Below are 25,478 nucleotides of genomic sequence, written 5' to 3'. Positions count from 1 at the left end.
TTCTGAATAGATAAAGCAGTACCTAATAGGTGATGGGTCAAAGAATTGGTCTGAACCAAGACGTCTTGTAGGACCGTGGGCGGAATGCCAAACCTATAAAATTTCCTGAACGTATACATTGATGCAAGTGTAGCCGCCTGGCACATGCCCAGGAAAGGAACTCTGTGTGCTAAAGTGGTAGCAGTTTTGCCCCTGGTGGAAATGCCTTGCAGACCTTCTGGAGACTGCTTTTTGGCCAATGTGTAGCAGATTTTGATGCAGAGCACAATCAAACAAGAGATGGTCCTCTTCTGCATGGCCTTGCCTTTTTTCATCTAATTGAACCTGACAAAGAGCAGATCATCCACCTGTTGTCCTTTGGTATGATTGATGTAAAAGCTTGCGCTCTTTTGGGGGTGCAAGCAATGGAGTCTCTCCTCCTCATTAAAGGGGTGAGGCAAAGCACAAAATGCAAACAAGGTGATGGTTTCACTAACGTGGAAGGGGTTCAGAACCTTTGCCAACTTCCACAATCAGCTTGTTGGGGAAGAAGGTGGTGTAATACGGGTAACATAAAGAGCCTGAAGCTTGCTCACTTGCTGCACCGAGGTAATGGCGATGAGGGACATTGTCTTGATGTGAGGTGCCACAAGCTAAAAGTGTGAAGTGGCTCAGCAAATATGTGGGGTTCAAGTTAGGGTCCCACTGAGACATGACAACAGTAAGGGGTGGGAGTAGGTTGGGAAGTGTTGGGGACCTTTTGAAAATGCACCACAGATGGTGATTTAAACAAAGAGAACTGTTCAGACAACCACAGAAAGACTGAAAGGTATCCCTTAATGCCCAAAGCAAGGCCTTGCTGGGCAAGAGAAAACAAAAAACAGAACACCAGACATCTTGGATTGGAGATGGTCAATCTGGCATGTGCCACACTGACCCACACATTTTACCCCAAAGACCGCCATATACAGTTTTTGTCGAGAGACGTCCGGTTACCAAGATGGCATTCAGTACCTCTGGAGGAAGGCTGAAGTTGTTGAGCTATTATCGCTCAACCTCTCTGCATGACAGTGGAGATTGTGCAGGCCTGGGTGCAGAAACCTGGCCTTGTTGTTGCAACAGCAGGTCCTCCCGGAGGGGCAAACTGAACAGAGGGCAGATGTTGAAGCCCATGAGTTCTGGATACCATACTCTCCATGCACAATACAGGATGACTTGGGGCCTGGTTGTTCCCGATCTTCTTCAGAACTAGGGGCAGGAAAGGTATTGGCATGAGTCCAGAGTTCCACTCTAGGTGGGATACGTCCCCTCTGGAAAGTCGCCTTGGAAACTCCTACAGACACAACTGCTAATAGTGCTCGTTCTCGCTGGTCGTAAACAGAGCAAGCCAAGGTTCTGCCCATTTGTGGAAAAGACCTTGAACCACCTCTGGTTGTAACTGCCACTTGTGATCTGTGAGGATTGTCCTCCGTGGTATGCAAAGATCCTGCCAAGTCGTTCACCACCAGGAAGGTCTCTTGGAGGTCCAGCCATTTCCAAAGGCGTAGTGTCTCCTTGCACAAGGTCCAGGACCCCACTCCGTCCTGCTCGTTGCAATATCATATGGCAATGGTTTTGTCCGTAAGCACCTGCATCAGCGTCCCTTTGACAGACTGAAGTTAAGGGTTTCAAACTCAAGTGGATGGCCCACAGCTCCAGGAGGTTGATATGATGCAGGGCGTCTGTCAGAGACAAGAAGCCTCTGATTTTCATCTCTCTCAAATGGCCACCCCAGCCCATGAGTACCAAATCTGTCACTACTGTCAACTCTGGATGGGGTAGCAAAAAGGATTTGCCAGTGACCCAATTGCGTTGCAGTGTCCACCACTGCCGATCTTTCAAAGTCTCCTCTGATATATAAACGTGGTTGGAGTAGTCACTTTCATGTTGGAACCACTGAGACTTCACGTTGCACTGCAGAGTCCATACATGCCAGCTGGCGTGCTTGATCAGAAGGATAGAGGAGGCCAGCTATACCAGTAGACTTCGAGCCAACCTCACTGAAATCCAGAAAAGATGTTGAAAGATCAGGATCATAGCCCAAATATCCTGGTCTCTGTTCCAGGGGAAAAACACAAAACCAAACCGTGTCCAGAATGGCTCCAATGCTGGGGAGCATCTGAGGAGGAGTCAGATGCGATTGTGGCATGTTGGTAGTAGACCTCAAAGATGACAGAGGGTTTGCAATAGTCTGGAGGAGGCAGATGACTGCCTGGGGTGAGCCTGCCTTCAAAAGACAGCTGTCGAGTAGGGGAAGACTGGAATCCCTGACCTCTGAAGACATGCTGCTACCACTGCCATCACTTTCATGAAACCTCAAGGGGTGGTGGTCAGGCCAAAGTGGAGCACAACAAAGTGAAAACTGTCCTGTTCCACCATGAACAGCCAGTAGTGCCAATGGGCCTGCAGGATGAGCATCCAAGGTCGAAGGCAGACAATACATGGGCTAGTTTGAGCATCTTGAACTTTTCCTTCTGGAGTAAGGCATTGAGAGGTTGCAGGTGTAAAATAGTATAGAGGCCTCCATCCTTTGGCAACAAAGTAGCAGAAATAATAACCAAAGGGTACATCTGGTGAAGGGACTCTCTCAATGCCCCCTTTGGATAAACAACACAGTTCTTCTCAGTGGCAGGGCAAGGGGGTTTGAGGAGGCCCGACTCAGGGGGAAGTACCTAGGGCACTGGGTTCTTGAAAGTCATCAGACTCATTTTCTTCATGGTATGGTTGCCCAATCTCATCACCTGTGTCGTAACCATTTTCCAAATCTGTGCCAAATAAGAAATGCACTGTATATGTCCTTCCTTATATGGGTGACAAGTGAAGTGGAGGAAGCGGTGCTTTGATGGAAGCAGAGTGCAGCTTCGGTCGCGGTGTAATGGCTCCAAATCTGAGTCCGATCACAATGGAAACTTCATTCCATGGTGGTGGTCTGCATCAGCGTTGATGTTCTGGGAACCGCTGTGGAGTGAGATGCCAGACACAGTCGGAAAGGGAGCCAGAGGAGGCCGAGCTGTGGATTCGGTGGGTCCAACTGGCTCAGAGGACAAACCCACTGGTAGTACTTCCCATGAAGAGTATTTTGGCTTCTTCGGGCCCAAAGGTACGCCAGACAGAGTTGGTAAAGATCCAAATAGCCTGAACATGGCCTCGCAAAACTTTGTTCTGCCAAGACAAGTAGTGGAATAAGCTTGAATGTTAATCAAATTCAGATGTAAGATTAATAGGCATGGTGACGCCCTCACACGGAGTTCTGGGTATGAAAAAATGGTGGGATTCACCCAAATCAGATCACACTGGAGATCCCTGGGTGTCTAGTTGTCAGTCTCCCTCAGTGGCGGCAGAGCTTGGGCCCAAATTCCACAGCTATGCACATCACCTAAAAGGGTCAGTTTTGATGGGGAATTTGAAATGTTTACATGCTGTGATTTGGGCCATTTCCTGTTGTGGATGCTAGGGCCACTGACACCAATGGGTTATAGATTATAGTGGGAGAAGTGTGGAACACAGAATGGTAGAACATTTGTTATTAACAAATGGATTTCTCTCTATTATGTGCTTACAAATGCAAGCCAGTGTGCAAGAAAGAATACATTTTTACAAATATCTTCTGAATTACATTATAGTATAGGTAACAGTTAATTCAGAGGTGTACAAATAACCACTATTCCTAAACTCATAATCTTGTTCACCTTTTAGAAATATAGAGGTTTCCATGAAACCCATTTTTCATTAGCTTTTACCATATGAATACTACATGATCGGTATAAAATGAAAAATCATTGTAGTCTGCAGCTCAGTTGTTGGCTCCAGGTATCGCATTTTTTGGCCAACCAACAAGCCCTATAAACACCTGGAATCAAAACAGTCTGATGGACATAAAAATATGCAACTTTTGTAAATCTGCCATCACAACAAAACATTACAGGTGAAAAGGTTGTCACCATGCTATTTTTTCCTACCTATACTGATTATTTTTATTTCAATGATTATTTTCTTTGTGAAAACCATGAGCAATCTACATAAATGACCCCTTGCTGAATTCAGAATTTTGTCTTGTATTCAGAAATGTATAGTTTGCCAGGTTCACCTATACTTTTCACACCTTTTCTACCATGAAGTGCAAGTAGGATGAAACCACAAAAAGAAAAATGGACTACAACTTAGAAAAATACAAAAACTGTGGTAAAAATTTGGATTCCTCCTGAAAGCTGTGAAGATGGTGATCTTAGCATGCTAAACCATCTTTAGAAAACAAGTTATACTGGGACTATTTTCCCAGTTGTCTCTCGGTGAATCATAAACCCTTGGTATTTTTACAATTCACAAGTAGTGGGTAGAAAAAGAACACACATTTGGCATGGATGCCTTTCATGGAAAAGTTGCTGTGACGATTTAACCAACGTCTATCCCATATGTCTTAAAAATGGCTTAATACTCTAGGAGAAAAAGGCTTACTAGACAAGTGGTTAAAATTAGAATGCAATCTCAACATGGACTAGGCGGTATACCACAAAGGTATGCTCTTCAATTTATGCCACAAAGGTATGCTCTTCAATCTGTATCTGTAACTTCTAGAAGATCTAATGTCTCAACTCAACATCTCCTTTCATTGTTTGTCAATTATATGTAGTTCTATCTGAAGCTTTGATCTTATGATTCCATGAAAAAAGTAAACTCGCAGTTACTTGCATTCAGCATTGGACACAAAGCAGATATCTCAAATTCAATGCAGCATAGAAAGAATGTCTCCTTTTGACCCCTAGCAGAAACAGAACTGCTCCACAAACACAAAAAAAGCATAAAAACATGCAAATTTTATGCTAAGAATGGCTCCATAATCGAAGAAAACCTTCTCTTGCTAAAACCACATATAAGCCATGACAAAGTCAGCAAGTTAAAAAAAAAAAAAAACAATTATTCACATCCTCCCTTATCAATAGCTTAAAACGGCAGGCCATCTCCTGTTCAAACAAAATGTGTTCCCTCCTTACTAGTCTTCAAAAAAGGCTCAATTCACTAAACATTGTACTCCATGCAACATCCCTCTTTCTGAAGCAAAAACACTGATCACATTACACCTGTCTCATCATGTGTCAAGTGGCTAGCTCTTGAAGCCAGGGGCTTATTTAAAACAGCCCGTTTGACGTACAAAGAATCTGACCTGAAGATCCCAAAATACCTAAAAAATAAAATAAACTCAAAGTCTCAGAAGGATGCAGGTTACAAACTTAATCTGGACACTCGGTTCGCCAGAAGAATAGCTACTCTATTGAGGTCCTACTTGCATCAGAAATGCACTAATCAGCCCCATTTTCAAAAAACGACTGCAAAACTTCCTCAAAAGAAGTATTTGATCACCTGTAGCATAATGAATTTTGAATTGGGCTCTACAGCCTTCCACCTCTCAACATAAAATACAACTCCTATGATTTTTAAGATGGAGTATTAAAATTTAGCTTATGTATATCAAGGAAACAATAACAGAAACAGGATGACATTTAATCATACTGCATAGTAATGAAACTTAAAAAAAAAAAAGAAAAGATGTATTATACACTGTAAACTGAAACTCTAGATGTATGAAAGACATATTATTGTATGATATTCAAACAGTGTCCCTATGTAAAAGAGCATGACCTGCACCTCAAGCATAATACCACTCACAATGGACCCAATCTGAATCCATTTGGATGAGCCCGTGTTTTATAAAACGAAGTTAAATATAAATTAGAAACATTTTCAGGTCTGACACAGACCGTCTAAATACTGTGGGTATAAATGGAACTGGGCAATGAAAGAAATTACAGGACGGGGGTAAACCCTCCAAAGTCATGACTCCAAATTTACTAACATTGTGGTTACATCTAACAAGTTTAAGAAAATTAATGACAACAAAGATATTACAAATGACATGATATTACCTCGGCGATTGAAGAATTCCCGTGAATATTTTCCAGACAGGGCAAACTGTCTCGGTATATTGCCCAACAATTCAATGATGTGTGCTATGTGGTCTAGGAGGGAGAGTAAAGGGTGAATATAGAAATGAGGGGGAGGGATTGCGTGGGAAACAAAGAGAAAGAAAAAAAAAACAAGAGTTATTTAAAAAAAAGTAATCTCAAATAGATTCAAATGATCAATATTTGCAAACAAACTCATGCAAAGATTACTAGGATCAACAGATCTTTGGTATCTTTAGGTGCAGCAAATAGAACAGTGCATGCTGCATTTTTTGCAGCTGCAGAAGGTATTTCAAGCAAAGCATGTAACTGGCAAGCACATAAATACAAGCATGAAATAATCTGTTCACAAGAAATTACTTACTCAGTAAAAAAATAATTTGTAAATTTGTAGGGTTGCAAAATGGTTGTTAAATTCAGTGTTGAAAACGTATGTAGTATTTTATTTTAATTCAAGGCATGGAGGGTGGCATGCGGTATTTCTTTGATGCTAACTCAGCCACCGGAAAGATTTAAATAAAACAAACTTGTCATAAAAGATGACGACTTCATAAAACATTCAGTTACCTAAAACGCCTCACCAACCACGTTTTTGCTGTTTCCTGCTAAATTGTCAGCAGATAAGCAATGCTCTTGTATCTTTGCAACATGTATTAAATACCTGGTTATGTATTTTTATATTCCGTTTATTTATTTTTATTTAATGGTACACCCGTTGTGTTACCCAAAATAGTATGTTCCTTTCTTCTTTTTCTCTTCTGATATAATCATATAACTTATTTTGGAATCCAATTTCGTGATTCCCATTGTTAGGCCTTGCATGCCAACAGTGCACATGCTGTTGCTGCAAGAGGTATTATATACAATAAGGGGCTCGGAGCTTCCCCATTGCTTACTATTTGTTGGCTTCATTGTCTCTCTTATTTACTGCCTCCTAATTGGCCAAAGCTTGTTGATGCCACTTCTTGTTCTTTCGTTTAAAGTTTGGAAAAAAAATATGCTGACACGGCCAGCACTGTCTGCGTCATAACACCTTTTTTCTTTTTACTTTAACAACAAACATTGACAAAACCAATAGATCTTGCATAGGCAAGAGATAATGGCTTAGCCAATGCTTTTTTCTTAGTGCTACTTTACAGCCCCTTGCTCACACATACCCCTGAGCCAAATTCCCCTGCACGCCTAAAATGCCTGGGACAGTCTTCCCCTTTTTAGGTCTTGGTACACGCAGGTAGTGCTCATCTTCAATACAACAATGTATAAAGAAGTACAAGAGTGAATTTTGAGTTAGCCCTTTTCAGCCACTATCCTTCATCTGTTTTTCACACTTTGCCATTCTTTTGATGGGTGCGTTGCCAAGGCAAAGGCATTTTCATGATGCTTATGTCATCCCATTTGCGTTCATGCTAGAAAGAAGATTAGTAGATACAATGTCATTTGTAACTTGAAACGGAGACCCAGATTGCGTTTGATATATTTACTTTGATTGCACAACAGCATTTCAAATTGCTGATTTATGGCTTTACTGTTTGTTGCCTCTATGCTTGAGCCTATTGTATGTTAAATACACAATGTTATTAACTAAACACCCTGGCATGTTCTTTTGTTTTACTCTGTTGTCATGATATCATGTTGTTGGATTTACAGTTTTTTTGTTCACAAATTAAAGATTGAAGGCAGGCCTTTCACAAAAATATCTACTATGAAATATTTTGGTGTTTATTCCTTTTAAGTTGACCACTTCAAAGTTATTTTTTGTTTCAAAGTCGTAACAATCTTCTTTGAAGGATACATCTTAAGTGTGATTCATGCAGTCTGTTTAGCCATTATTGTTATTACTACAAAATCACCTTTATGCACTTGTATTATTAAACCATGTTTTTCACGCTGTGAATTGTAAGCAACTAGTACCAACAATGTACCGCTTCAAATATAGTAAGCCACTCCTCTATAATCAAAATGTGTACTTTATTAATAGCAGTAAGTGTGTATGCTTCTCCTTAAAAATGCTAATATTTGTAAGCAGGAACTCTGGAAAATGCTTTAATAAGCACTTTAAAAAATATATATTTGACAAAAATGTGGTCTTACCATAACCAACGAAACATACCAGTCTGTCATATCTACCTAATCTATCTACCTACGATACCTAATCTTTTGTGCCTACCTACAGAGCTTAATTTACAATATCTGCCATATCTAACCACCATATGTAACTTAATTACCAAACTACCATAACTAATCTGTTATATCTTCCATACCTAAGCTATTATGCTTTTCTTCTACACCTACTCATCTACCTTCCATACTTGGCTACTTTAACTACAATAAATTACATACCATAAGTTACTGACCTACTCTACCTATTTAGCAACCATACCTAAACTACCAAAACTAGACTACTACAATACATCTATGATACATTCCTTCCATACATAGATCACCTTACCTACCAATACTACCTATCGTGCCTAAAATACCATATGTAATCTACAAAATCTACAAACCATGCTTCCACCTCTACAGTGCAATCTTACGACAACCATGCATAGGGGACAAGTTACAGCCGTAATAACACCTTACGTTACTGATACCTGCTGCATAAAGCCCCTATGTCGAACTCGAGGGGCCTCCAGTAACCTCCTAAGGCATGGCTGTCTGCATCAGGAGGATGTGAATTGTAGCTTTTAAGGTAATGAACATGTTAATGTCATTGCTCATTTAAAAAGGGCCAAGACTAATGGCTTTGCCAACATTTCTTCCCTGTTCACTTACGAAAGTTTCACTCGAGCCTATCCCAGGCTATGCTTTCTTCTTTTCCAGGCAATGTACTCTTCTCAATCAGTGTGTCTTTGGTGTTGCTCACCTTTGCAAGTCACATGCCATCATACCATATTACATCTGTCACTTTGGGATACGCTCTAGCTTATTCCCGTCACACGCTTTTGTAACTGTGTTGCATGTAAGCAGACATGTTTTAATTTAACACTCTCAAGAACACATCAGCTTCTTCTGAAGCTCGTGGATGTTGTATGTGCCCATGCTAGTTCACCTGCACTGTTTCTAAAAAATTTAAGTGTACGGTCTCTCAATCAACCCAGTTTGCTACGAGAGGTTACCTAATATAACTTTGGTATTTGGCCCTGCTCCATGTAGGCCGCCCTCCTCACAATTATGGATTCTATTTCTTCTCAACTCCCTGGATAGCCCTCCATCCACGTTCCCTTCAAGTGCACCGAATGGGCTTTCAAAATAGCTTGCAGTGATGCAACCAGAGGAAAACCTCTGTCCACAACTACTTGGTTCATACATGTCACATGGAAATCTTTGCACAAGGGGAATTGATCCCTATTGTGTGGAGTAGCAATAGACTACTACTCCTGGACAACTTGGTAGTCCCCATGCACGGGTCTCTTTTGCAAGAGATCTTTAGGCTCAGCTTCAGGCAACAATTTTATGTGACAAACTTTCTGGCAGTGGTGAAATTCTTTAAGAGAATTTATTTCCTGAATCTGCCCTAGTAAACTCCCTACAGGTTATGATACTGCCACTTTGTGTTTCCTGCGACACCTGAAGAATATTTTTTTTGATTATGTAGGCTTTAATCACCCCCATTCTCCTAAATGATTCTTATCCCCACGTGTAGCTGCCTACTGGACGAGGACAGTTATTCCAAGAGTCCTGATTAGCATGTTTTCTCAAAGGTTTTTGCCAACCTTAAAACCTCAAGGTGCTAATATGTTTTAAAAGTCACACCTGCAAGAAAGAGGAGGGCGACATACAGCCCTTAACTTCATGGTATATCGAGAACCTACCTCACAGGAACAACAGAAAAGGACTGCAGACACAGACAGTTACTGTGTCAAGGGCTTCTCATTATTGGGGCTTGCCTCTAAGTGACTGGGAAAACTGTATGAGTGTGTAAGCCGTTAATAGCAGAAGCCACTTTGTTTTGTGTAATGAAGCAGGTAATGTTCAGGTCTGTTCCTGACTTACAAAAATGTACGAAACGCATAAGGGGAAATACAATCTCAAAGCTACTGTTTTTGCGTATCCTCAGAAAAGTAATTAAAAATACATCATGGATATGCCAATCATGTTTCATGTGTAGTGAGTTCCCCTGTATATATATCAGCTATTAAGGATGTGTACGTTATGTTCTGAAAATTTATAGAGCGCATAGCTACCCCAAGGCCTCCCAGCGCTATACATAAAAACCTTTGGTGACTGTTGATAATATGATTTAACTAACTGCAGCCTAGCTAAACTTTGTATTCATGAAAATTGACTGGTGTATTTTCTCAAATAGTGGGGCATTTCCATGAAGTCTTAAGAGATGGGGGCTCTTGCGTTTTATTGAATTTTTGGCTGGAAGGTGTCCTAGTCTTAATATCCCTCTTCGCCTCTTCTTTTAGTTTTTTTTATGTTGGTCAATTCATAGACCTTGGCTGCTTGCCTCTAGTGATCTGAGGCAAATCCTCACTTTTTGAGCCAAGGCAAGAATGTGTCACTTCAAACCTCTAGGTTTGTCAAAACTGTCAGAGACTACCATGTAAGGCTTTTAGATTATCCTCTTTAATGAGCTCGTTCATCTTTGATTCCTTTCCCCTCACCAACAGAAATGTTTAGCAGATCACGAAGACTATTAACAATTGTCCAACTGCACCACAACTGAGAACTCCCTCGGTTTACTGTCGGGCAAAGGCTGAACACGTCCTATCATAAATCTTCCAGTCATCAACCAATGGGTTGTTTATTTAGACTTTAAAATGTAGGGTATCCACCTCGTTCAAGATACTTTAGTTCTTTAAGACTGATTGACCAGACTAAAGCTCAAAGAAGCCTGTGTCACAATTTCCACCAGGTACCCTCACCAGTCTCTCCTACAGCTCTTTTGGCATGAAAGATCATGGAAGTGCCCAAGTCTTTCTTTTGAACTTTTTTTGCAAAGCTAATATGTTGCTTTAAGGACTACCTTAGTGCTTCCAAAGTGTCTCTTCATCAGACTAATCTGACATTCTCCTTCCTTCAACTGTTTTGTTTCTTTAACATCTTTCATTAACTAAAATCACAACAAGATGAGAAATCCGCAGTATTTTCACCACACATTACCGAAAAGCCACAACACAAGCTACTAAGAAATGCAAAAAATGAACATTATCTTTTAGGAACCCTCTCAAAAAGGAAGATGGGTGATTCCTAAGCTCTAAGAAGGGCCGAGACTGGAGGAAGAAAACCAGCATAGAGACAAGGACAATAACTATACCGCATCAAAAATCAACAGGGAGCCCCTTCCAAGGAGCTCTAGCTCATTTCCTCCAGCAGGCAAATCCCCAAGATCCAAAGCAAGTCACCCAGCCTGCAACACCACCACCTCTTTATTCAGAAGCACCAATACCTTAAAACCACAACTGAAGATTATTAAGGAAATGCTCTGCAGAATTAGTTTTTAGTAAACGTGATTTTCTTCCTCCTGAGCTTGATACAGTGCTGCTGCTCGCATAATGTCAGCCAGCTCCTTTGTATCGTCATTGAGTTCAAGGTGTCGTGGCAGGGTTCAGGAAAGCATAGTTAACAGTGCTCCTTAAATGAAACCCCCATCATTTTTATGCCACTGCACAGCATTGCATCTCAGTGGTCCTCTACCCCAGTATTATAAGTCACCGTAACTTTGCCCTCTGCACTCATTTTAGAACTCTTGGGCTGATACAGGGGCAAAGCCTCTGCTTCATGTCATCACAAAGGGTAAACAATATTCCTTCATTTACCTTCTGCAGCTTCTCTGGATGTCAAATCCCGGTAGGCTCAACACTCGGATAGTGGACCCCGCTTCAAATTATACTGACATAAGTCATGCATAGATTGATGTTCACCCACACAGTTTCTAAAATAAGACTACGTCAAGCCCTTTTTCCACTGTGCTCCACCACTGTTGTGTGCTGGTTCGCAACTCCACCCTAGATAATGCCTGATCCACAGCGAATATGTTTCCAAAAAACTTGTCCATGTTAAAAACAATGGCCTTCATGGACTTCTTCATGACCTAAAATCTTGCAGTCAGATATGAAGAAGAGCATTATTAGACTTGAGGATCACCTTCTGTCTTTCTGAAACAAACATCTCCTCCTCAAATTGCTCCCAATAGCCCTACATCTATGACAGATACCACACTTAAAAAAGACATTGTTTGTAGAACTTGCTTCACAGCCGGGAGGGAACAATAAGCGCAGGAGCCGAACAGTAGGTGATACCCTGCACTCCTCTCCTCAGACAGGTACCTAATGTAAGACTCCATCTCACAGGTGTGGTAGTCAGAAGCCATCACAGCAAAGAACCATCAAATTTATGGTTTGTGAAAGGCCCTAGAATCCCCACTCTAGATAGTGCTGGCACTCCGAAGGGATGAAGCCACCAGCCAGCATGGCTCTGCTTTCTCAAGGCTCCCCAAGTGCCAGAAAACCAAGCCCCTGTCCAGCAGCAGTGTTACAAAGGAGATACAGCTCGTTCACTTCCTCTGTGTCCAAGAACAAGTTGGCCCTGCCTAGTGTTCCCGGTAAGCCACTACCAGTATCAGTGATCGTCTCTCCACAATGCAGCAAATGCAGGAGAGAGCATACAACCACACGTACAAGTACTTTCCAGGGCTGACATCTCACTTTAAACAATTCATTCCAGGCAGCGTACCTCGGGACCCAGAGAATGGTCTGGGGAGTACAATTAAGTGTGCTGATTCCCTCAATACAACAAAACCTAAGTGGCAATTAGAGGTGCTTGACAGATTTGAGACTATCCTTTCAGAAGATGGCCATATTTCCTCCCCAAGAGATACAGTTCCTGGGCTTCTTGGTCAATACTAACTCACAGCCACCAACAAAACCAGCAAAAATCATAAGATTAGGGTGCAGGCTTGTAACCTGGAGTTCCACATGTATCAGTCCAAGTTATGTTCCTTAGCTGTTTGCACTACTGATGTTTCTACTACCTCAAAGGTATACACCTTCCATGAGATGGCTCTTATACCAACTATTAGCCACTAAATCCAGATGCTTGACAAGAGATTTTCTACTGGTTGACTGACATTCAGCTTGAACCGACAAGAAGATTTTTAGAAATTGCAGCCTTTTCAATCAAAGCAGATGCCAGACAGAAGTGCTGCGGTGTTCTCACAGCCCTCTAGCCATGTGCTTTGGGAAGGAAAACCCTTGGAGAGATAACCACAAATCAACACCTTAATGCTTCCTCCTTGCTGATGCTATCATGAATCTAGCTCTGGACAGGGAAGGAATAGACAACATCTTGGCTGCCCCTTTTATTAATCTGCTGGAAGGACACCATTTGAGGTTCCTCCATGATATTGCAAAAGACTTTTAGCACTAAGGTCTGGACAAGTAAATTCTCTCAAAAGCGCATACATCGCCGGTTTTAATTTCACGTTTCTGGTTAGCACTCCCATTTTACTGACAACAGCAACACATGGATACTGGACAGAGGTTTTCTAGGACTATCAAGCAGGCGTTTTTCTGTACTGAACTGTTGGCCTACAGAGGGAACCATCAAGTCCCTCTCTTCTTTGGCTGGTGACCAGGGACAACTACCTCAGTTGCCTTTCTAAAGGACCAATTTGTCTTCAACTTTATTGTTTTACACACACCACCAATAGTTCTCTCCTCTTAGCTAGGATCAGATCATTTTCAGAAACAGTTGTCCACTTCTTTAGAGGTCTCAGGCATGGTTTCCTACTCTGAGCTATCATCTACTTTTCTCCCAACACCTAGGGAAGTCCAAACCTAAGATTTTCACGGCCAGCTACAACTAGAGATATGGAAAATGTTTCATTCTTCAAAGGTAAACTCAGTCGTGTACTTCTAGAGTGGCTCTTAACCTTCTGACTTCTGTTGAATATCGCTTAATCACTACTGGAACGCGGTATCCCCAAAAGCGGCTGACCCCAGCCTAAGCATCTTGTATAATGTGAACCACAAATAATACATAAAAAGCAGAAACAAACATTCATCAAATATACAAAAGATGAAATGTTTTATTTAATTTAAAAAAACAAATATAAGAAATCTAAATTTGAACGGGAACGTTGGATCTTTTCCAAATTCAATTGAGACCACTCATCATCTGTACTATATTCTGCTTGATGCACTTGCACTGCTCCCATAAATCAATCTGCGGAGACTACCTTAATTGTTAACTTCCAATTTCAAATTCCTTCACATTTACATCAACTTCTTTATTTATATACACTTCATTAATCTGTTAATATTTTTTAATATTTAATAAATAATATTTTATCATTTTTGATTTAATGTAAGCAACTGCGGACTCCCTGAGTAGGTTTCAAAGACCCCCAGGGTTCGCCAGAACACAAGTTAAGAGCCACTGTGCTATGTCTTTTATAGTCTTTCTCTTAGGCACCAACGTACAAAAACATCTTCATGCCACAGACAGGTCCCACACTTCACTTTTAAAAACGTTTTATGTTTGACCTTAGATAGCAGAACCTTGAATCTTGTTGAAAGCCTTGCTCTTGCATAATGTTAGCCTCCATACCTTAAAGTAAGATGTAGATTTCCCCGTATTAAAATAGGTAACCATAATTTGGACAAAGAAATAAAGACAGACTAAAATTGTCAACCCCTTTTTATAACCTACATGTCTTGTTTTTTCAATCCAGCTGCTTCACCTTACCTTCACCTTGTTTAGCCTTTGATCTAAAATGTCTCAGGTTTCCTGTTCAGCTAGCGGGCAATTCTTTCTGCACCTCTCTGCAAGAAAGAAGGCAGAACCATGCCCGGAAGGGTTCTCTATACTGATAAATTTGTTTTGTGATCATCCTTTATGACATGCTTTTTTTTATTTAAAGCTTGCAGCTAGCTGAGTTAGCGTTAAAGAAATTATGCACATTTTAAACCTCAATGTCTATCTTAAATGTATTATTTTCTTCCCAAGGTGGGGAAACCTATACTTTGCTTGGTGTTTTGTGTAACTTCAATGCTTGTTTTATAGGGAGTCCAAACACAGATTTCCACACTCATGCAAGCCTTACAGTCAAGGGGATGAATTCCCTGAGGTTAAGGGGAACGCTGGCCTGCACACCGATGTTATGGATGAAAGTTTTAACTAAGAAAAAAATGTGCAGTTTAAAACTCAGACACAGCTGCATTCTAAGTACCATATTGGTCATTACATAAAGATTCAATCGAGACTTGGAGAAACACTTACCTTCATCCCTGGAATAGTCTTCACCAGAATGTGGTTCAAACAAATAATCACCTGTTGCTAGTTCGAAAGTCTGCAATACAAAAGCAACATATTTATGAATTAAGATCGAATTAAAAACTCATGTTTCCACTCATGAAAGAGATCAGCACGGATATTTATTAGATCAAAAGCCACTTCCTCATTCTAGTCAGTCCTAAGTCCACAAAGAGAGTTGTGTTTGTGCCTTGGCTTGGGGTCACTTCGGGCCAAGCTAAGTTAGACATAAAAACCAAAAGCTAACTTCATACAATAGAATATAATGCATACATACATACTAACTGGTGTCACACCTTGCAACAAGTTGCACTCATTGTATACGTTGGTCATTAGCAGCGTGTGACTCACTAGGAGAAATTTCATTCACACAGAGAGAGGCTTATTAAAAGCAAGTGGATCTCACTGGGAATGAGTATCATTCACTACAGGCTAACCTCAATGTGAGGGGGGGTCACCCACCTGACTGTAAGCAAGTCTCACTTACTGAAAATAGATCTTAATTTAAGTGGTTATCCCTCAAAGTAGATGAATAATATTTGGCGGGGATCAGTAGTTCCATTGAATTCAAAAGATCTGCATAGAGGGCAGGGATGTCTAACTTTTGTATAAGAATATACTGTTTTGGCCCATAGCACTAAACATCTTTTGACTGGAAGTAACAACTGAATAATCCAGCACTCGCGATTTTCGCAATAAAAAAATTACAAACAAAAGTGTGTTTTCCTTCTTACCATGCACGCTGTGCTCCAGATGTCAGCAGGTGTGCTGTATCCTGCTCCTATTAAAACCTCTATGGATCTATATTGTCGTGTCTGTATGTCTTCTGTGAAATGTTTATGCTAAAATGAGGAAATAGCATTAGTAGTCAAATAATAATATCTGCATTCTTAAAGATTTAGAAAAGGTTAACTCCCACAACAGAACATCAAAGAAGGTTATCAGTACACTTACCACCCAACAAGCATTTCCTAGGTCAGCAATTTTAACTCTAATTGAATCTGCATTTTTAGGATCAAGAGGATTCACCAACAAATCAGCAGATCGGGTTTTCACTGAGAGAAGCAAAACATAAGAATATAATTAGTATTAACTGTGTTCAATTCAAAATACAAAATGAATTGAAATGGCATAGAATGAGAAAATGAAAAAAACTTTTTGTAGATATTTTAATTAAAAGTTTCTCAACAAACTGCCAATTTTAATTGTTGTCCATGGTGCGCCTTCCTTCACAATAACGGATGGTTCCTCTACAGGTTAGGATGACAATACCTTTACATTGCATAGTGACAAACTCTACATCTGATCTAACAATGTGCCCACTACAGACTGATTGCAAACAGGCTTGTTGAACAGCCCATGCGAATGCTTTGTTAAAAAGAAAACAAACAAAAAAATGATGCTGTGTTGGCCACAATATTATGTTTATGTATGCCTTCGAAGGAGGAGACCCCTGACCAATTAACCTTATAGGAAAGAGAGAACAAGTCAATGGATATCAGACACTGGACAACCTGCTTGACTGGTGAAGAGGCACAACGGATGACAAACTGCTTATCTAAGAATGGGACAGCTGTATGTGTCGCACACAAGCTCAAAGCTGTCTAGACATCTAATTTATATAGAAGTCCTTAAGTGTGGAAGATGTGCTTTGGAAAAATGTAGGAAAACACATTTCCAGGTTTATGTAAACACTTGAAAAACCCTGAACAGGAATGGATGTCTGGTCCAAAGACCTGTCTTACTCTTATGAAGTATACTGTAATTCACATTAAAACCCACCACACACAATGACATACAAAAAGCACGCGATCATTTGCTGTGGATCTGGGCCAATGCTCCAAAACTGGTATTTCGACGGTGCAAGCTCTAATTCTGCTGCAGCAATTATTTGGTGAATTCATACCTGCAACATGGATGATACTTTCTTGTCTTATCTATTAAATACAGTGTTTGGAGGTACATAAGCAAGACAGTGTTTCACACGTCCTGATGAGACCCTTAAAATTACTTAAGAGGGTTGAAACGTCAAATCAAAAAGGACTGTTCATTGAAAAGCATCTTATTCTCAGGAACCAGCATGACTGAACTTATAAACATGTGTAAATAATGTAAATCCCTGAGCTTGTGCATATAGTTTGTGAATAATGTGTTTTATTGCCAAAACATTCACTTTGAACACCGTGCTGCCGTCCCTCTCGTTATTGTTGGTACATGTTAAGTCGTCTGTGGTTTATTTTTACGGATTGTGACTTGTTTGCTGAATTAAGTAGTAGCGGGACCACAATTGGATACTGAGCCATGTCTTGAATGAGACCACACAGAACCTTTTGTGTTATTTCTCATATTATACTCTGGTTTCGGGTCAAGCATGAACAGTTTAGTCCTTGTGACATTTATATGACTCGAAAGGACTTCTTCGAAGAAAAAACAACTTGTAACACTCCGAGCTCAACACTAGATGGCAGGAACAGTGCAGCTACACATGCCACCGAACATATATATATATATATATTATATTATATATATTATATTATATATATATTTTTTTTTTGGCTGCAGCAGCTACAATTCTTTGATATTCATTGAAATAGAAAGCTAGATCATGAGAGACCAAGAAGGATTATTCAGTGGTACTGGCGGTCCTCATGCTGAACCGAATACTTAAAGCAACTTCGCTGAGGAAACTGGTGACCCTACATCCAAACCAGGATATCATTGTTATATATTTAATATGCACGTCCTCATACTATTTTCTTGTGATAACATTTAAATTGTTTTACAAATGAAAGCCCATGCTCCCCTTTAGGTTATAGGGTTCCAAATAAATTATCAAAATTCCTTGGATGTAACTGACACAGCTAATTTCTGGCACATGTGGTGGAAATATGTCAGAGTCTTCCCTCGCGGAGGAGGTACTTGACCATCTACCAGGTTTCCTGAACTGATCTCTCTGTATCCCAAACTGTTTGTTAGCGATACTGCCTTCCAGGAAAAGGCTTACGGTACAGCTGCACTTATTAGAATTTTGTGTCATGCGTGCAAAAAGGAAAACTACCATGATTTGGATAGGCTCAAAATAGTAGTATTTTTGTACGAGCAAAAGCTTCTGTGGAAGAAGGTATTATTTAAGTGGCTGACTGGTATTTGAAGTCCACCAATGCAGGTTTCTGCACATGGATGGGCATCTGAAATGACTACTTATAAAGAAGAATGGGATGTATCACATTTGACACTTCGATGATCAAACGACTATCATCTTAATTACACTCTTCACAAGATTTGATCAATAAGATTAGACAACTGGCGCTGTAATTTCTTCCACATAACATACAGTTGGCTGTGAAGCATCTGTTGTGATCACATCTTGAGGCACAGGGTCTTGGAATGGCCGCCCTTGGTTTAAATTTATAGGGTTCCACCATTGAAGCGAGAAGTGTGTCTGGCGGTCTATCAACACTAGATCTTGAAGTTGACCCTGTGCTTGTGTCCATTGTTTTGCAAGGCACTGTTGTAAGGGCCGCATGTGTAATCTTGCGTTTGGGACAATGGCTGTGCATGAAGACATCATGCCTAGAAGATTCATTACAAACCTTACTGGGTAGTGTTGGTTTGACTGTATGCTTGATGTTATATTTTGGAACGCTTGGACCCTTTGTGGACTTGGAGTGGCAATTACTTTTTGTGTATTGAGTGTTGCTCCCAAGTATTGTTGTATTTGGGATGGCTGCAGATGTGATTTCTGGTAATTTATAGAGAACCCTAGTTTGTGTAGAGTTTCTATAACGTATTGTGTGTGAAGAAGACACTTTTGTGGAGTGTTGGTTTTTATTAGTCAGTCGTCTAAGTATGGGAATACGTGCATGTGCTGTCTCCTTATGTGAGCGGCTACTACTGCAAGGCATTTTGTGAATACCCTTGGGGCTGTTGTTATTCTGAACGGTAACACTTTGAATTGATAGTGTACGCCGTGTAGCACAAACCTTAAGTATTTTCTGTGAGAAGGATGGATGGGTATGTGAAAGTACGCATCCTTGAGATCCAATGTTGACATGTAGTCCTCCTTTTTTAGTAAGGGAACCACGTCTTGAAGTGTTACCATGTGGATGTGGTCTGACTTAATGAAGAGATTCAGTGTTCTGAGGTCTAAGATAGGTCTTAACGTTTTGTCCTTCTTTGGAACTAGGAAATATAGTGAGTAGACGCCTGTTCCTTTCTGATGGTTGGGTACTAACTCTATTGCTTGTTTTTGTAATAGTGCTTGGACCTCTATTTGTAATAGGTCTAAGTGTTGTTTGGACATATTGTGTGCCCTTGGGGTCACATCTGGTGGGAAATTTGTGAATTCTATGCAATAACCATGTTGGATAATGGCTAGGACCCATGCGTCTGTGGTAATGTGGGTCCAGTTCTGATAGTATGCGGTAAGTCTCCCCCCCACTGGTGTTAAGTATTGGGGTTTTGTGACATTGGAGTCACTGTTTGGTTTGGCTTGTTTTAGGTGTCTGGAACTTTCCCCTTCCTCTTGGGAATTGTCTTCCTCTATATGAGCCACAAAACCCTCCCCTCTGGTATTGTGCCTGATAGGTGGGTCTGGTTTGCGAGGTGGAAGGCTCTTGTGTTTGCATTAGAAAACCCCCTATAAATTGTGGCTTTCTAAATGTGCCTCTGCCCTGTGGGGAGTAGAGCGCGCCCATGGCTTTGGCTGTGTCCGTGTCTTTCTTTAACTTTTCAATTGCTGTGTCCACTTCCGGCCCAAACAATTGTTCTTGGTTAAAAGACATGTTCAGCACCGCTTGTTGGATTTCTGGCTTGAATCCAGAGCTTCTTAACCATGCATGCCTGCGAATGGTTACCACAGCGTTGACCGTTCGTGCTGCCGTGTCTGCCGAGTCTAATGCGGACCTTATTTGGTTGTTGGATATTGCTTGTCCTTTTTCCACAACCTGCTGGGCACGTTTCTGGTGTTCTTTGGGCAAGTGTTGTATAATGTGTTGCATCTCGTCCCAGTGTGCCCTATCGTAGCGAGCAAGTAGGGCTTGCGAATTAGCGATCCGCCATTGATTGGCTGCCTGTGCTGCCACTCGTTTGCCCGCTGTGTCAAACTTTCTACTCTCTTTGTCAGGCGGTGGAGCGTCTCCTGACGATTGAGAGTTTGCCCTCTTTCTGCTGCTCCCACAACCACCGAGTCCGGTGTAAGTTGCTGTGATATAAACACAGGATCCGTTGGGGGAGGCTTGTACTTCTTCTCCACCCTAGGCGTGATAGCCCTTCCTTTAACTGGCTCCTGGAATACCTGTTTTGCATGTTTGAGCATACCCGAGAGCATTGGCAGACTCTGGTAGGAAGCCTGGGTGGATGCCAAGGTGTTGAAAAGGAAATCCTCCTCTATTGGCTCAGAATGCATTGCTACATTGTGGAACGTAGCTGCCCTGGATAAGTACCTGCGTATATCCAGTACTGTCCTCTGGAGGTGACGGCTTTGTTGGGTAACAATCCGGTGATACTGGTGTATCATATAAGTCCCATGCATCAGGATCATCCTGTGTCATCCCTGTATGCGTAGGTGACTGCATTGGAGGTGTCCCCACCGGAGACAGCTGTGGTGAGTGTAGTGGGGAAGGTTGTGGAGAAAACCTTGGTGGTGGGGACTTTTCTCTGGCCACCTTCGCCTTCGGCTGCATTTCTGTCTCCTGAAATGCCAGTTTTCTGTTGGTTTTAATTGGAGGAAGAGTTTGTATTTTTCCAGTCTCTTTCTGGATATGCAACCTCCTTTGCGTATGGCCTGGTCCATCCATACTTATTTCCTGCTCAAATCTGTGTTTTTCATGCATTTGGCTGGAAAGTCCTTGCTCTTCTGTGTAAGAGCTTCTTTTTGGCTCCGAAGCCGCTTTTTTCGGTACTGATGTTTCCGATAAAGTCTTTTTCGGTTCCGAAGATATTTTTCTCACCTTGGGTGAGTCGAACTCTCGGTGTTGAGATCGTTCGATGCCGGAATCTCGACCGGAGTCGGAAGTCTTCGGCAAATCTCTGGCCTTTTTCAGTGCCGATGTTTGGTCACCTTCTTTTCGATGGGTTAAGCCATGGCCTGCTGGCGGTGGCGTCTCCTTAGCCTTAACGATCTTTGTGTGAGTTTTGGACGGGCAGTTTTACTCACTGTTTTCTGCATCGTCGGGGGTCACTCACTTTCGGATTCGTCAGAGTCCGTCCCCTGGATGGAAATTCTTTCCTTCTCTCCGACGTCAAGTTGTTCTCTCGGTGTCGACGCCCTTTGCAGTCTTCTCGCTCGTCGATCACGTAGGGTCTTTTTACATCGAAACGCTCGACAAGCCTCACAAGTATCCTCCCTGTGTTCTGGTGATAAACACAGACTACAGACCAGGTGTTGGCATGTATAAGGATACTTCGAGTAGCACTTCGGACAGATGCGGAAGGGAGTCCGGTCCATTAGTCTTCGACGATGGATGTGGTCAGGCCGACCAGGCCCCGCTGAAGAACGGAAGCCCTGAAGGGCCGCCGGAGCACTTCTGCGATCGGTGTCGATACAATAACACTAACCGGGTACCGAACGAGAACAATACTGTCGATTTTTTGATATTTAGCTAACTTTCCGGATTTGAAATACGGAGCGAAGAGGAACACGTCCGAACCAGATGGCGGAAAGAAAACAATCTAAGATGGAGTCGACGCCCATGCGCAATGGAGACGAAAGGGAGGAGTCCCTCAGTCTCGTGACTCGAAAAGACTTCTTTGAAGAAAAACAACTTGTAACACTCCGAGCCCAACACTAGATGGCAGGATAATGCACAGCATGTGTATCTGCAGCTACACATGTCACTGAATATATGGAAAATGTCACTTACCCAGTGTACATCTGTTAGTGGCATTAGTCGCTGCAGATTCACATGCTGTGCACATCCCGCCATCTGGTGTTGGGCTCGGAATGTTACAAGTTGTTTTTCTTCGAAGAAGTCTTTTCGAGTCACGAGATCGAGGGACTCCTCCCATTTTGGCTCCATTGCGCATGGGCGTCGACTCCATCTTAGATTGTTTTCCCCCGCAGAGGGTGAGGTAGGAGTTGTATATGCTAGTAATAGTGCCCATGCAATGGAGTGAATACGTATGTACATAATGTAGTTTAAAGTAATATATATATTTACAAATATACAGATGTTCAAGATCAACTTCTAAACGGCTACAGGCTCCCGGGGAGGCGGGTGGGCGCATGTGAATCTGCAGCGACTAATGCCACGAACAGATGTACACTGGGTAAGTGACATTTTCCGTTCGGTGGCATGTGTAGCTGCAGATACACATGCTGTGCATAGACTAGTAAGCAGTTATCTCCCCAAAAGCGGTGGTTCAGCCTGTAGGAGTTGAAGTTGTCTGAAACAATGTTCGTAGTACTGCTTGGCCTACTGTGGCTTGCTGTGTTGTTAGCACGTCTACACAGTAGTGTTTGGTAAATGTATGAGGCGTAGACCATGTAGCTGCCTTACATATTTCTGTCATTGGAATATTTCCTAGAAAGGCCATGGTAGCACCTTTCTTTCTAGTTGAGTGTGCCTTTGGTGTAATAGGCAGTTCTCTTTCTGCTTTAAGATAACAGGTTTGAATGCACTTAACTATCCATCTAGCAATGCCTTGCTTAGAAATTGGATTTCCTGTATGAGGTTTTTGGAAAGCAATAAATAATTGTTTTGTTTTGCGAATTAGTTTTGTTCTGTCAATATAGTACATTAACGCTCTTTTGATGTCTAATGTATGTAGTGCTCTTTCAGCTACAGAGTCTGGCTGTGGGAAGAAAACTGGTAATTCTACTGTTTGATTTAAGTGGAACAGTGATATGACTTTTGGTAAAAATTTAGGATTTGTTCGTAGAACTACTTTATGCTTGTGTATCTGAATAAATGGTTCTTGTATGGTAAATGCTTGAATCTCACTTACTCTTCTTAAAGATGTGATGGCAATTAAAAATGCAACTTTCCATGTTAAGTACTGCATTTCACAAGAGTGCATGGGCTCAAAAGGTGGACCCATGAGTTGTGTTAAGACAATGTTGAGGTTCCATGAAGGAACTGGTGGTGTTCTTGGTGGTATAATTCTCTTTAGACCTTCCATAAATGCTTTTATGACTGGTATTCTAACTAGAGAAGTTGAGTGCGTAATTTGCAGGTAAGCTGAAATTGCTGTAAGATGTATTTTAATGGAAGAAAAAGCTAGCTTTGATTTTTGCAAATGTAGTAAGTATCCTACGATGTCTTTGGCAGATGCGTGTAAGGGTTGAATTTGATTAGTATGGCAGTAATAAACAAATCTTTTCCACTTATTTGCATAGCAATGTCTAGTGGTAGGTTTCCTAGCTTGTTTTATGACCTCCATACAGTCCTGTGTAAGGTCTAAATGTCCGAACTCTAGGACTTCAGGAGCCAGATTGCTAGATTCAGCGATGCTGGATTTGGGTGTCTGATCTGTTGTTTGTGTTGCGTTAACAGATCTGGTATGTTTGGTAGTTTGACATGAGGCACTACTGAGAGGTCTAGTAGTGTTGTGTACCAAGGTTGCCTTGCCCATGTTGGTGCTATTAGTATGAGTTTGATTTGACTCAGCTTGTTTACTAGATATGGAAGGAGTGGGAGAGGGGGAAAAGCGTAAGCAAATATCCCTGACCAACTCATCCATAACGCATTGCCCTGAGACTGATCTTGTGGGTACCTGGATGCGAAGTTTTGGCATTTTGCGTTTTCCTTTGTTGCAAATAGATCTATTTGTGGTGTTCCCAAACTCTGGAAGTAAGTATTCAGTATTTGGGGGTGAATCTCCCATTCGTGGATCTGTTGGTGATCCCGAGAAAGATTGTCTGCTAGCTGGTTCTGAGTTCCTGGAATAAATTGTGCTATTAGGCGAATGTGGTTGTGAATCGCCCAATGCCATATTTTCTGTGCTAGGAGACACAACTGTGTTGAGTGTGTGCCTCCCTGTTTGTTTAGGTAATACATCGTTGTCATGTTGTCTGTTTTGACAAGAATGTGTTTGTAGCTTATTATGGGTTGAAATGCTTTTAGCGCTAGAAATACTGCCAATAGTTCTAGGTGATTTATGTGTAACTGTTTTTGGTGAGTGTCCCATTGTCCTTGGATGCTGTATTGATTGAGGTGTGCTCCCCACCCTATCATGGAGGCATCTGTTGTTATTACATATTGTGGCACTGGGTCTTGGAAAGGCCGCCCTTGGTTTAAATTTATACTGTTCCACCATTGAAGCAAGGTGTATGTTTGGCGGTCTACCAACACCAGATCTAGAATTTGACCCTGTGCCTGTGACCACTGTGATGCTAGGCACTGTTGTAAGGGCCACATGTGCAACCTTGCGTTTGGGACAATGGCTATGCATGAGGACATCATGCCTAAGAGTTTCATCACCATTTTGACTTGTATTTTTTGATTTGGATACATGGCCTGTATTACATTGTGAAATGCCTGAACTCTTTGTGGACTTGGAGTGGCAATCCCTTTTGCTGTGTTGATTGTCGCCCCTAAGTATTGCTGTGTTTGACACGGCAGAAGGTGTGACTTTGTGTAGTTGATTGTGAAACCTAGTTTGTGGAGGGTTTCTATGACATACTCTGTGTGTTGTTAACACCTTTCTAGCGTGTTGGTTTTGATTAACCAATCGTCTAGGTATGGGAACACATGTATTTGCTGCCTTCTGATATGTGCAGCTATGACTGCTAGGCACTTTGTAAAAACTCTTGGCGCAGTTGTTATTCCGAATGGCAACACCTTGAATTGGTAATGTATCCCTTGGAATACAAACCTTAAGTACTTTCTGTGTGAAGGATGTATCGGTATATGGAAATATGCATCCTTTAGGTCTAGTGTTGTCATGTAGTCTTGTTGTTTGAGTAGTGGGATTACATCTTGTAATGTCACCATGTGAAAGTGATCTGATTTGATGTAGGTATTTAATGTTCGGAGATCTAATATAGGTCTCAGAGTCTTGTCTTTTTGGGGTATGAGAAAGTACAGAGAGTAAACTCCTGTTCCTTTCTGGTGTTCTGGTACTAATTCTATTGCTTCTTTTAGTAGTAATGCCTGAACTTCTAGTCCTAGAAGATCTATATGTTGTTTTGACATATTGTGTGTTTTCGATGGTACGTTTGGAGGGAATTTGCGAAAATCTATGCAATAACCATGCTGGATAATCGCCAGTACCCAAGTGTCTGTTGTTATCTCC

At 41.5% G+C, this 25,478-nt stretch overlaps 1 protein-coding gene across 3 annotated transcripts in view; it reads right to left on the bottom strand.

Annotated features, from left to right (window-relative positions):
- Positions 1-25,478, bottom strand: part of SRPK2 (SRSF protein kinase 2) — a 516,420-nt gene that overhangs the window by 5,709 nt on the left and 485,233 nt on the right. For all 3 annotated transcript variants that reach the window (XM_069229855.1, XM_069229857.1, XM_069229856.1), the window contains 4 exons: positions 16,197-16,297; positions 15,977-16,084; positions 15,210-15,279; positions 5,940-6,032 (listed from right to left, as the gene is read on the bottom strand). In XM_069229855.1, the coding sequence (XP_069085956.1) occupies positions 5,940-6,032; positions 15,210-15,279; positions 15,977-16,084; positions 16,197-16,297 (372 nt within the window). The remainder of the gene's footprint in view (positions 1-5,939; positions 6,033-15,209; positions 15,280-15,976; positions 16,085-16,196; positions 16,298-25,478) is intronic.

This window comes from Pleurodeles waltl, chromosome 4_1 (assembly GCF_031143425.1).
Source record: "Pleurodeles waltl isolate 20211129_DDA chromosome 4_1, aPleWal1.hap1.20221129, whole genome shotgun sequence".
NCBI classification, from domain to species: Eukaryota; Metazoa; Chordata; class Amphibia; order Caudata; family Salamandridae; genus Pleurodeles; species Pleurodeles waltl.
Note: the sequence above shows the minus strand (reverse complement) of the source record. Positions and strands in the feature narration are given on the sequence as shown.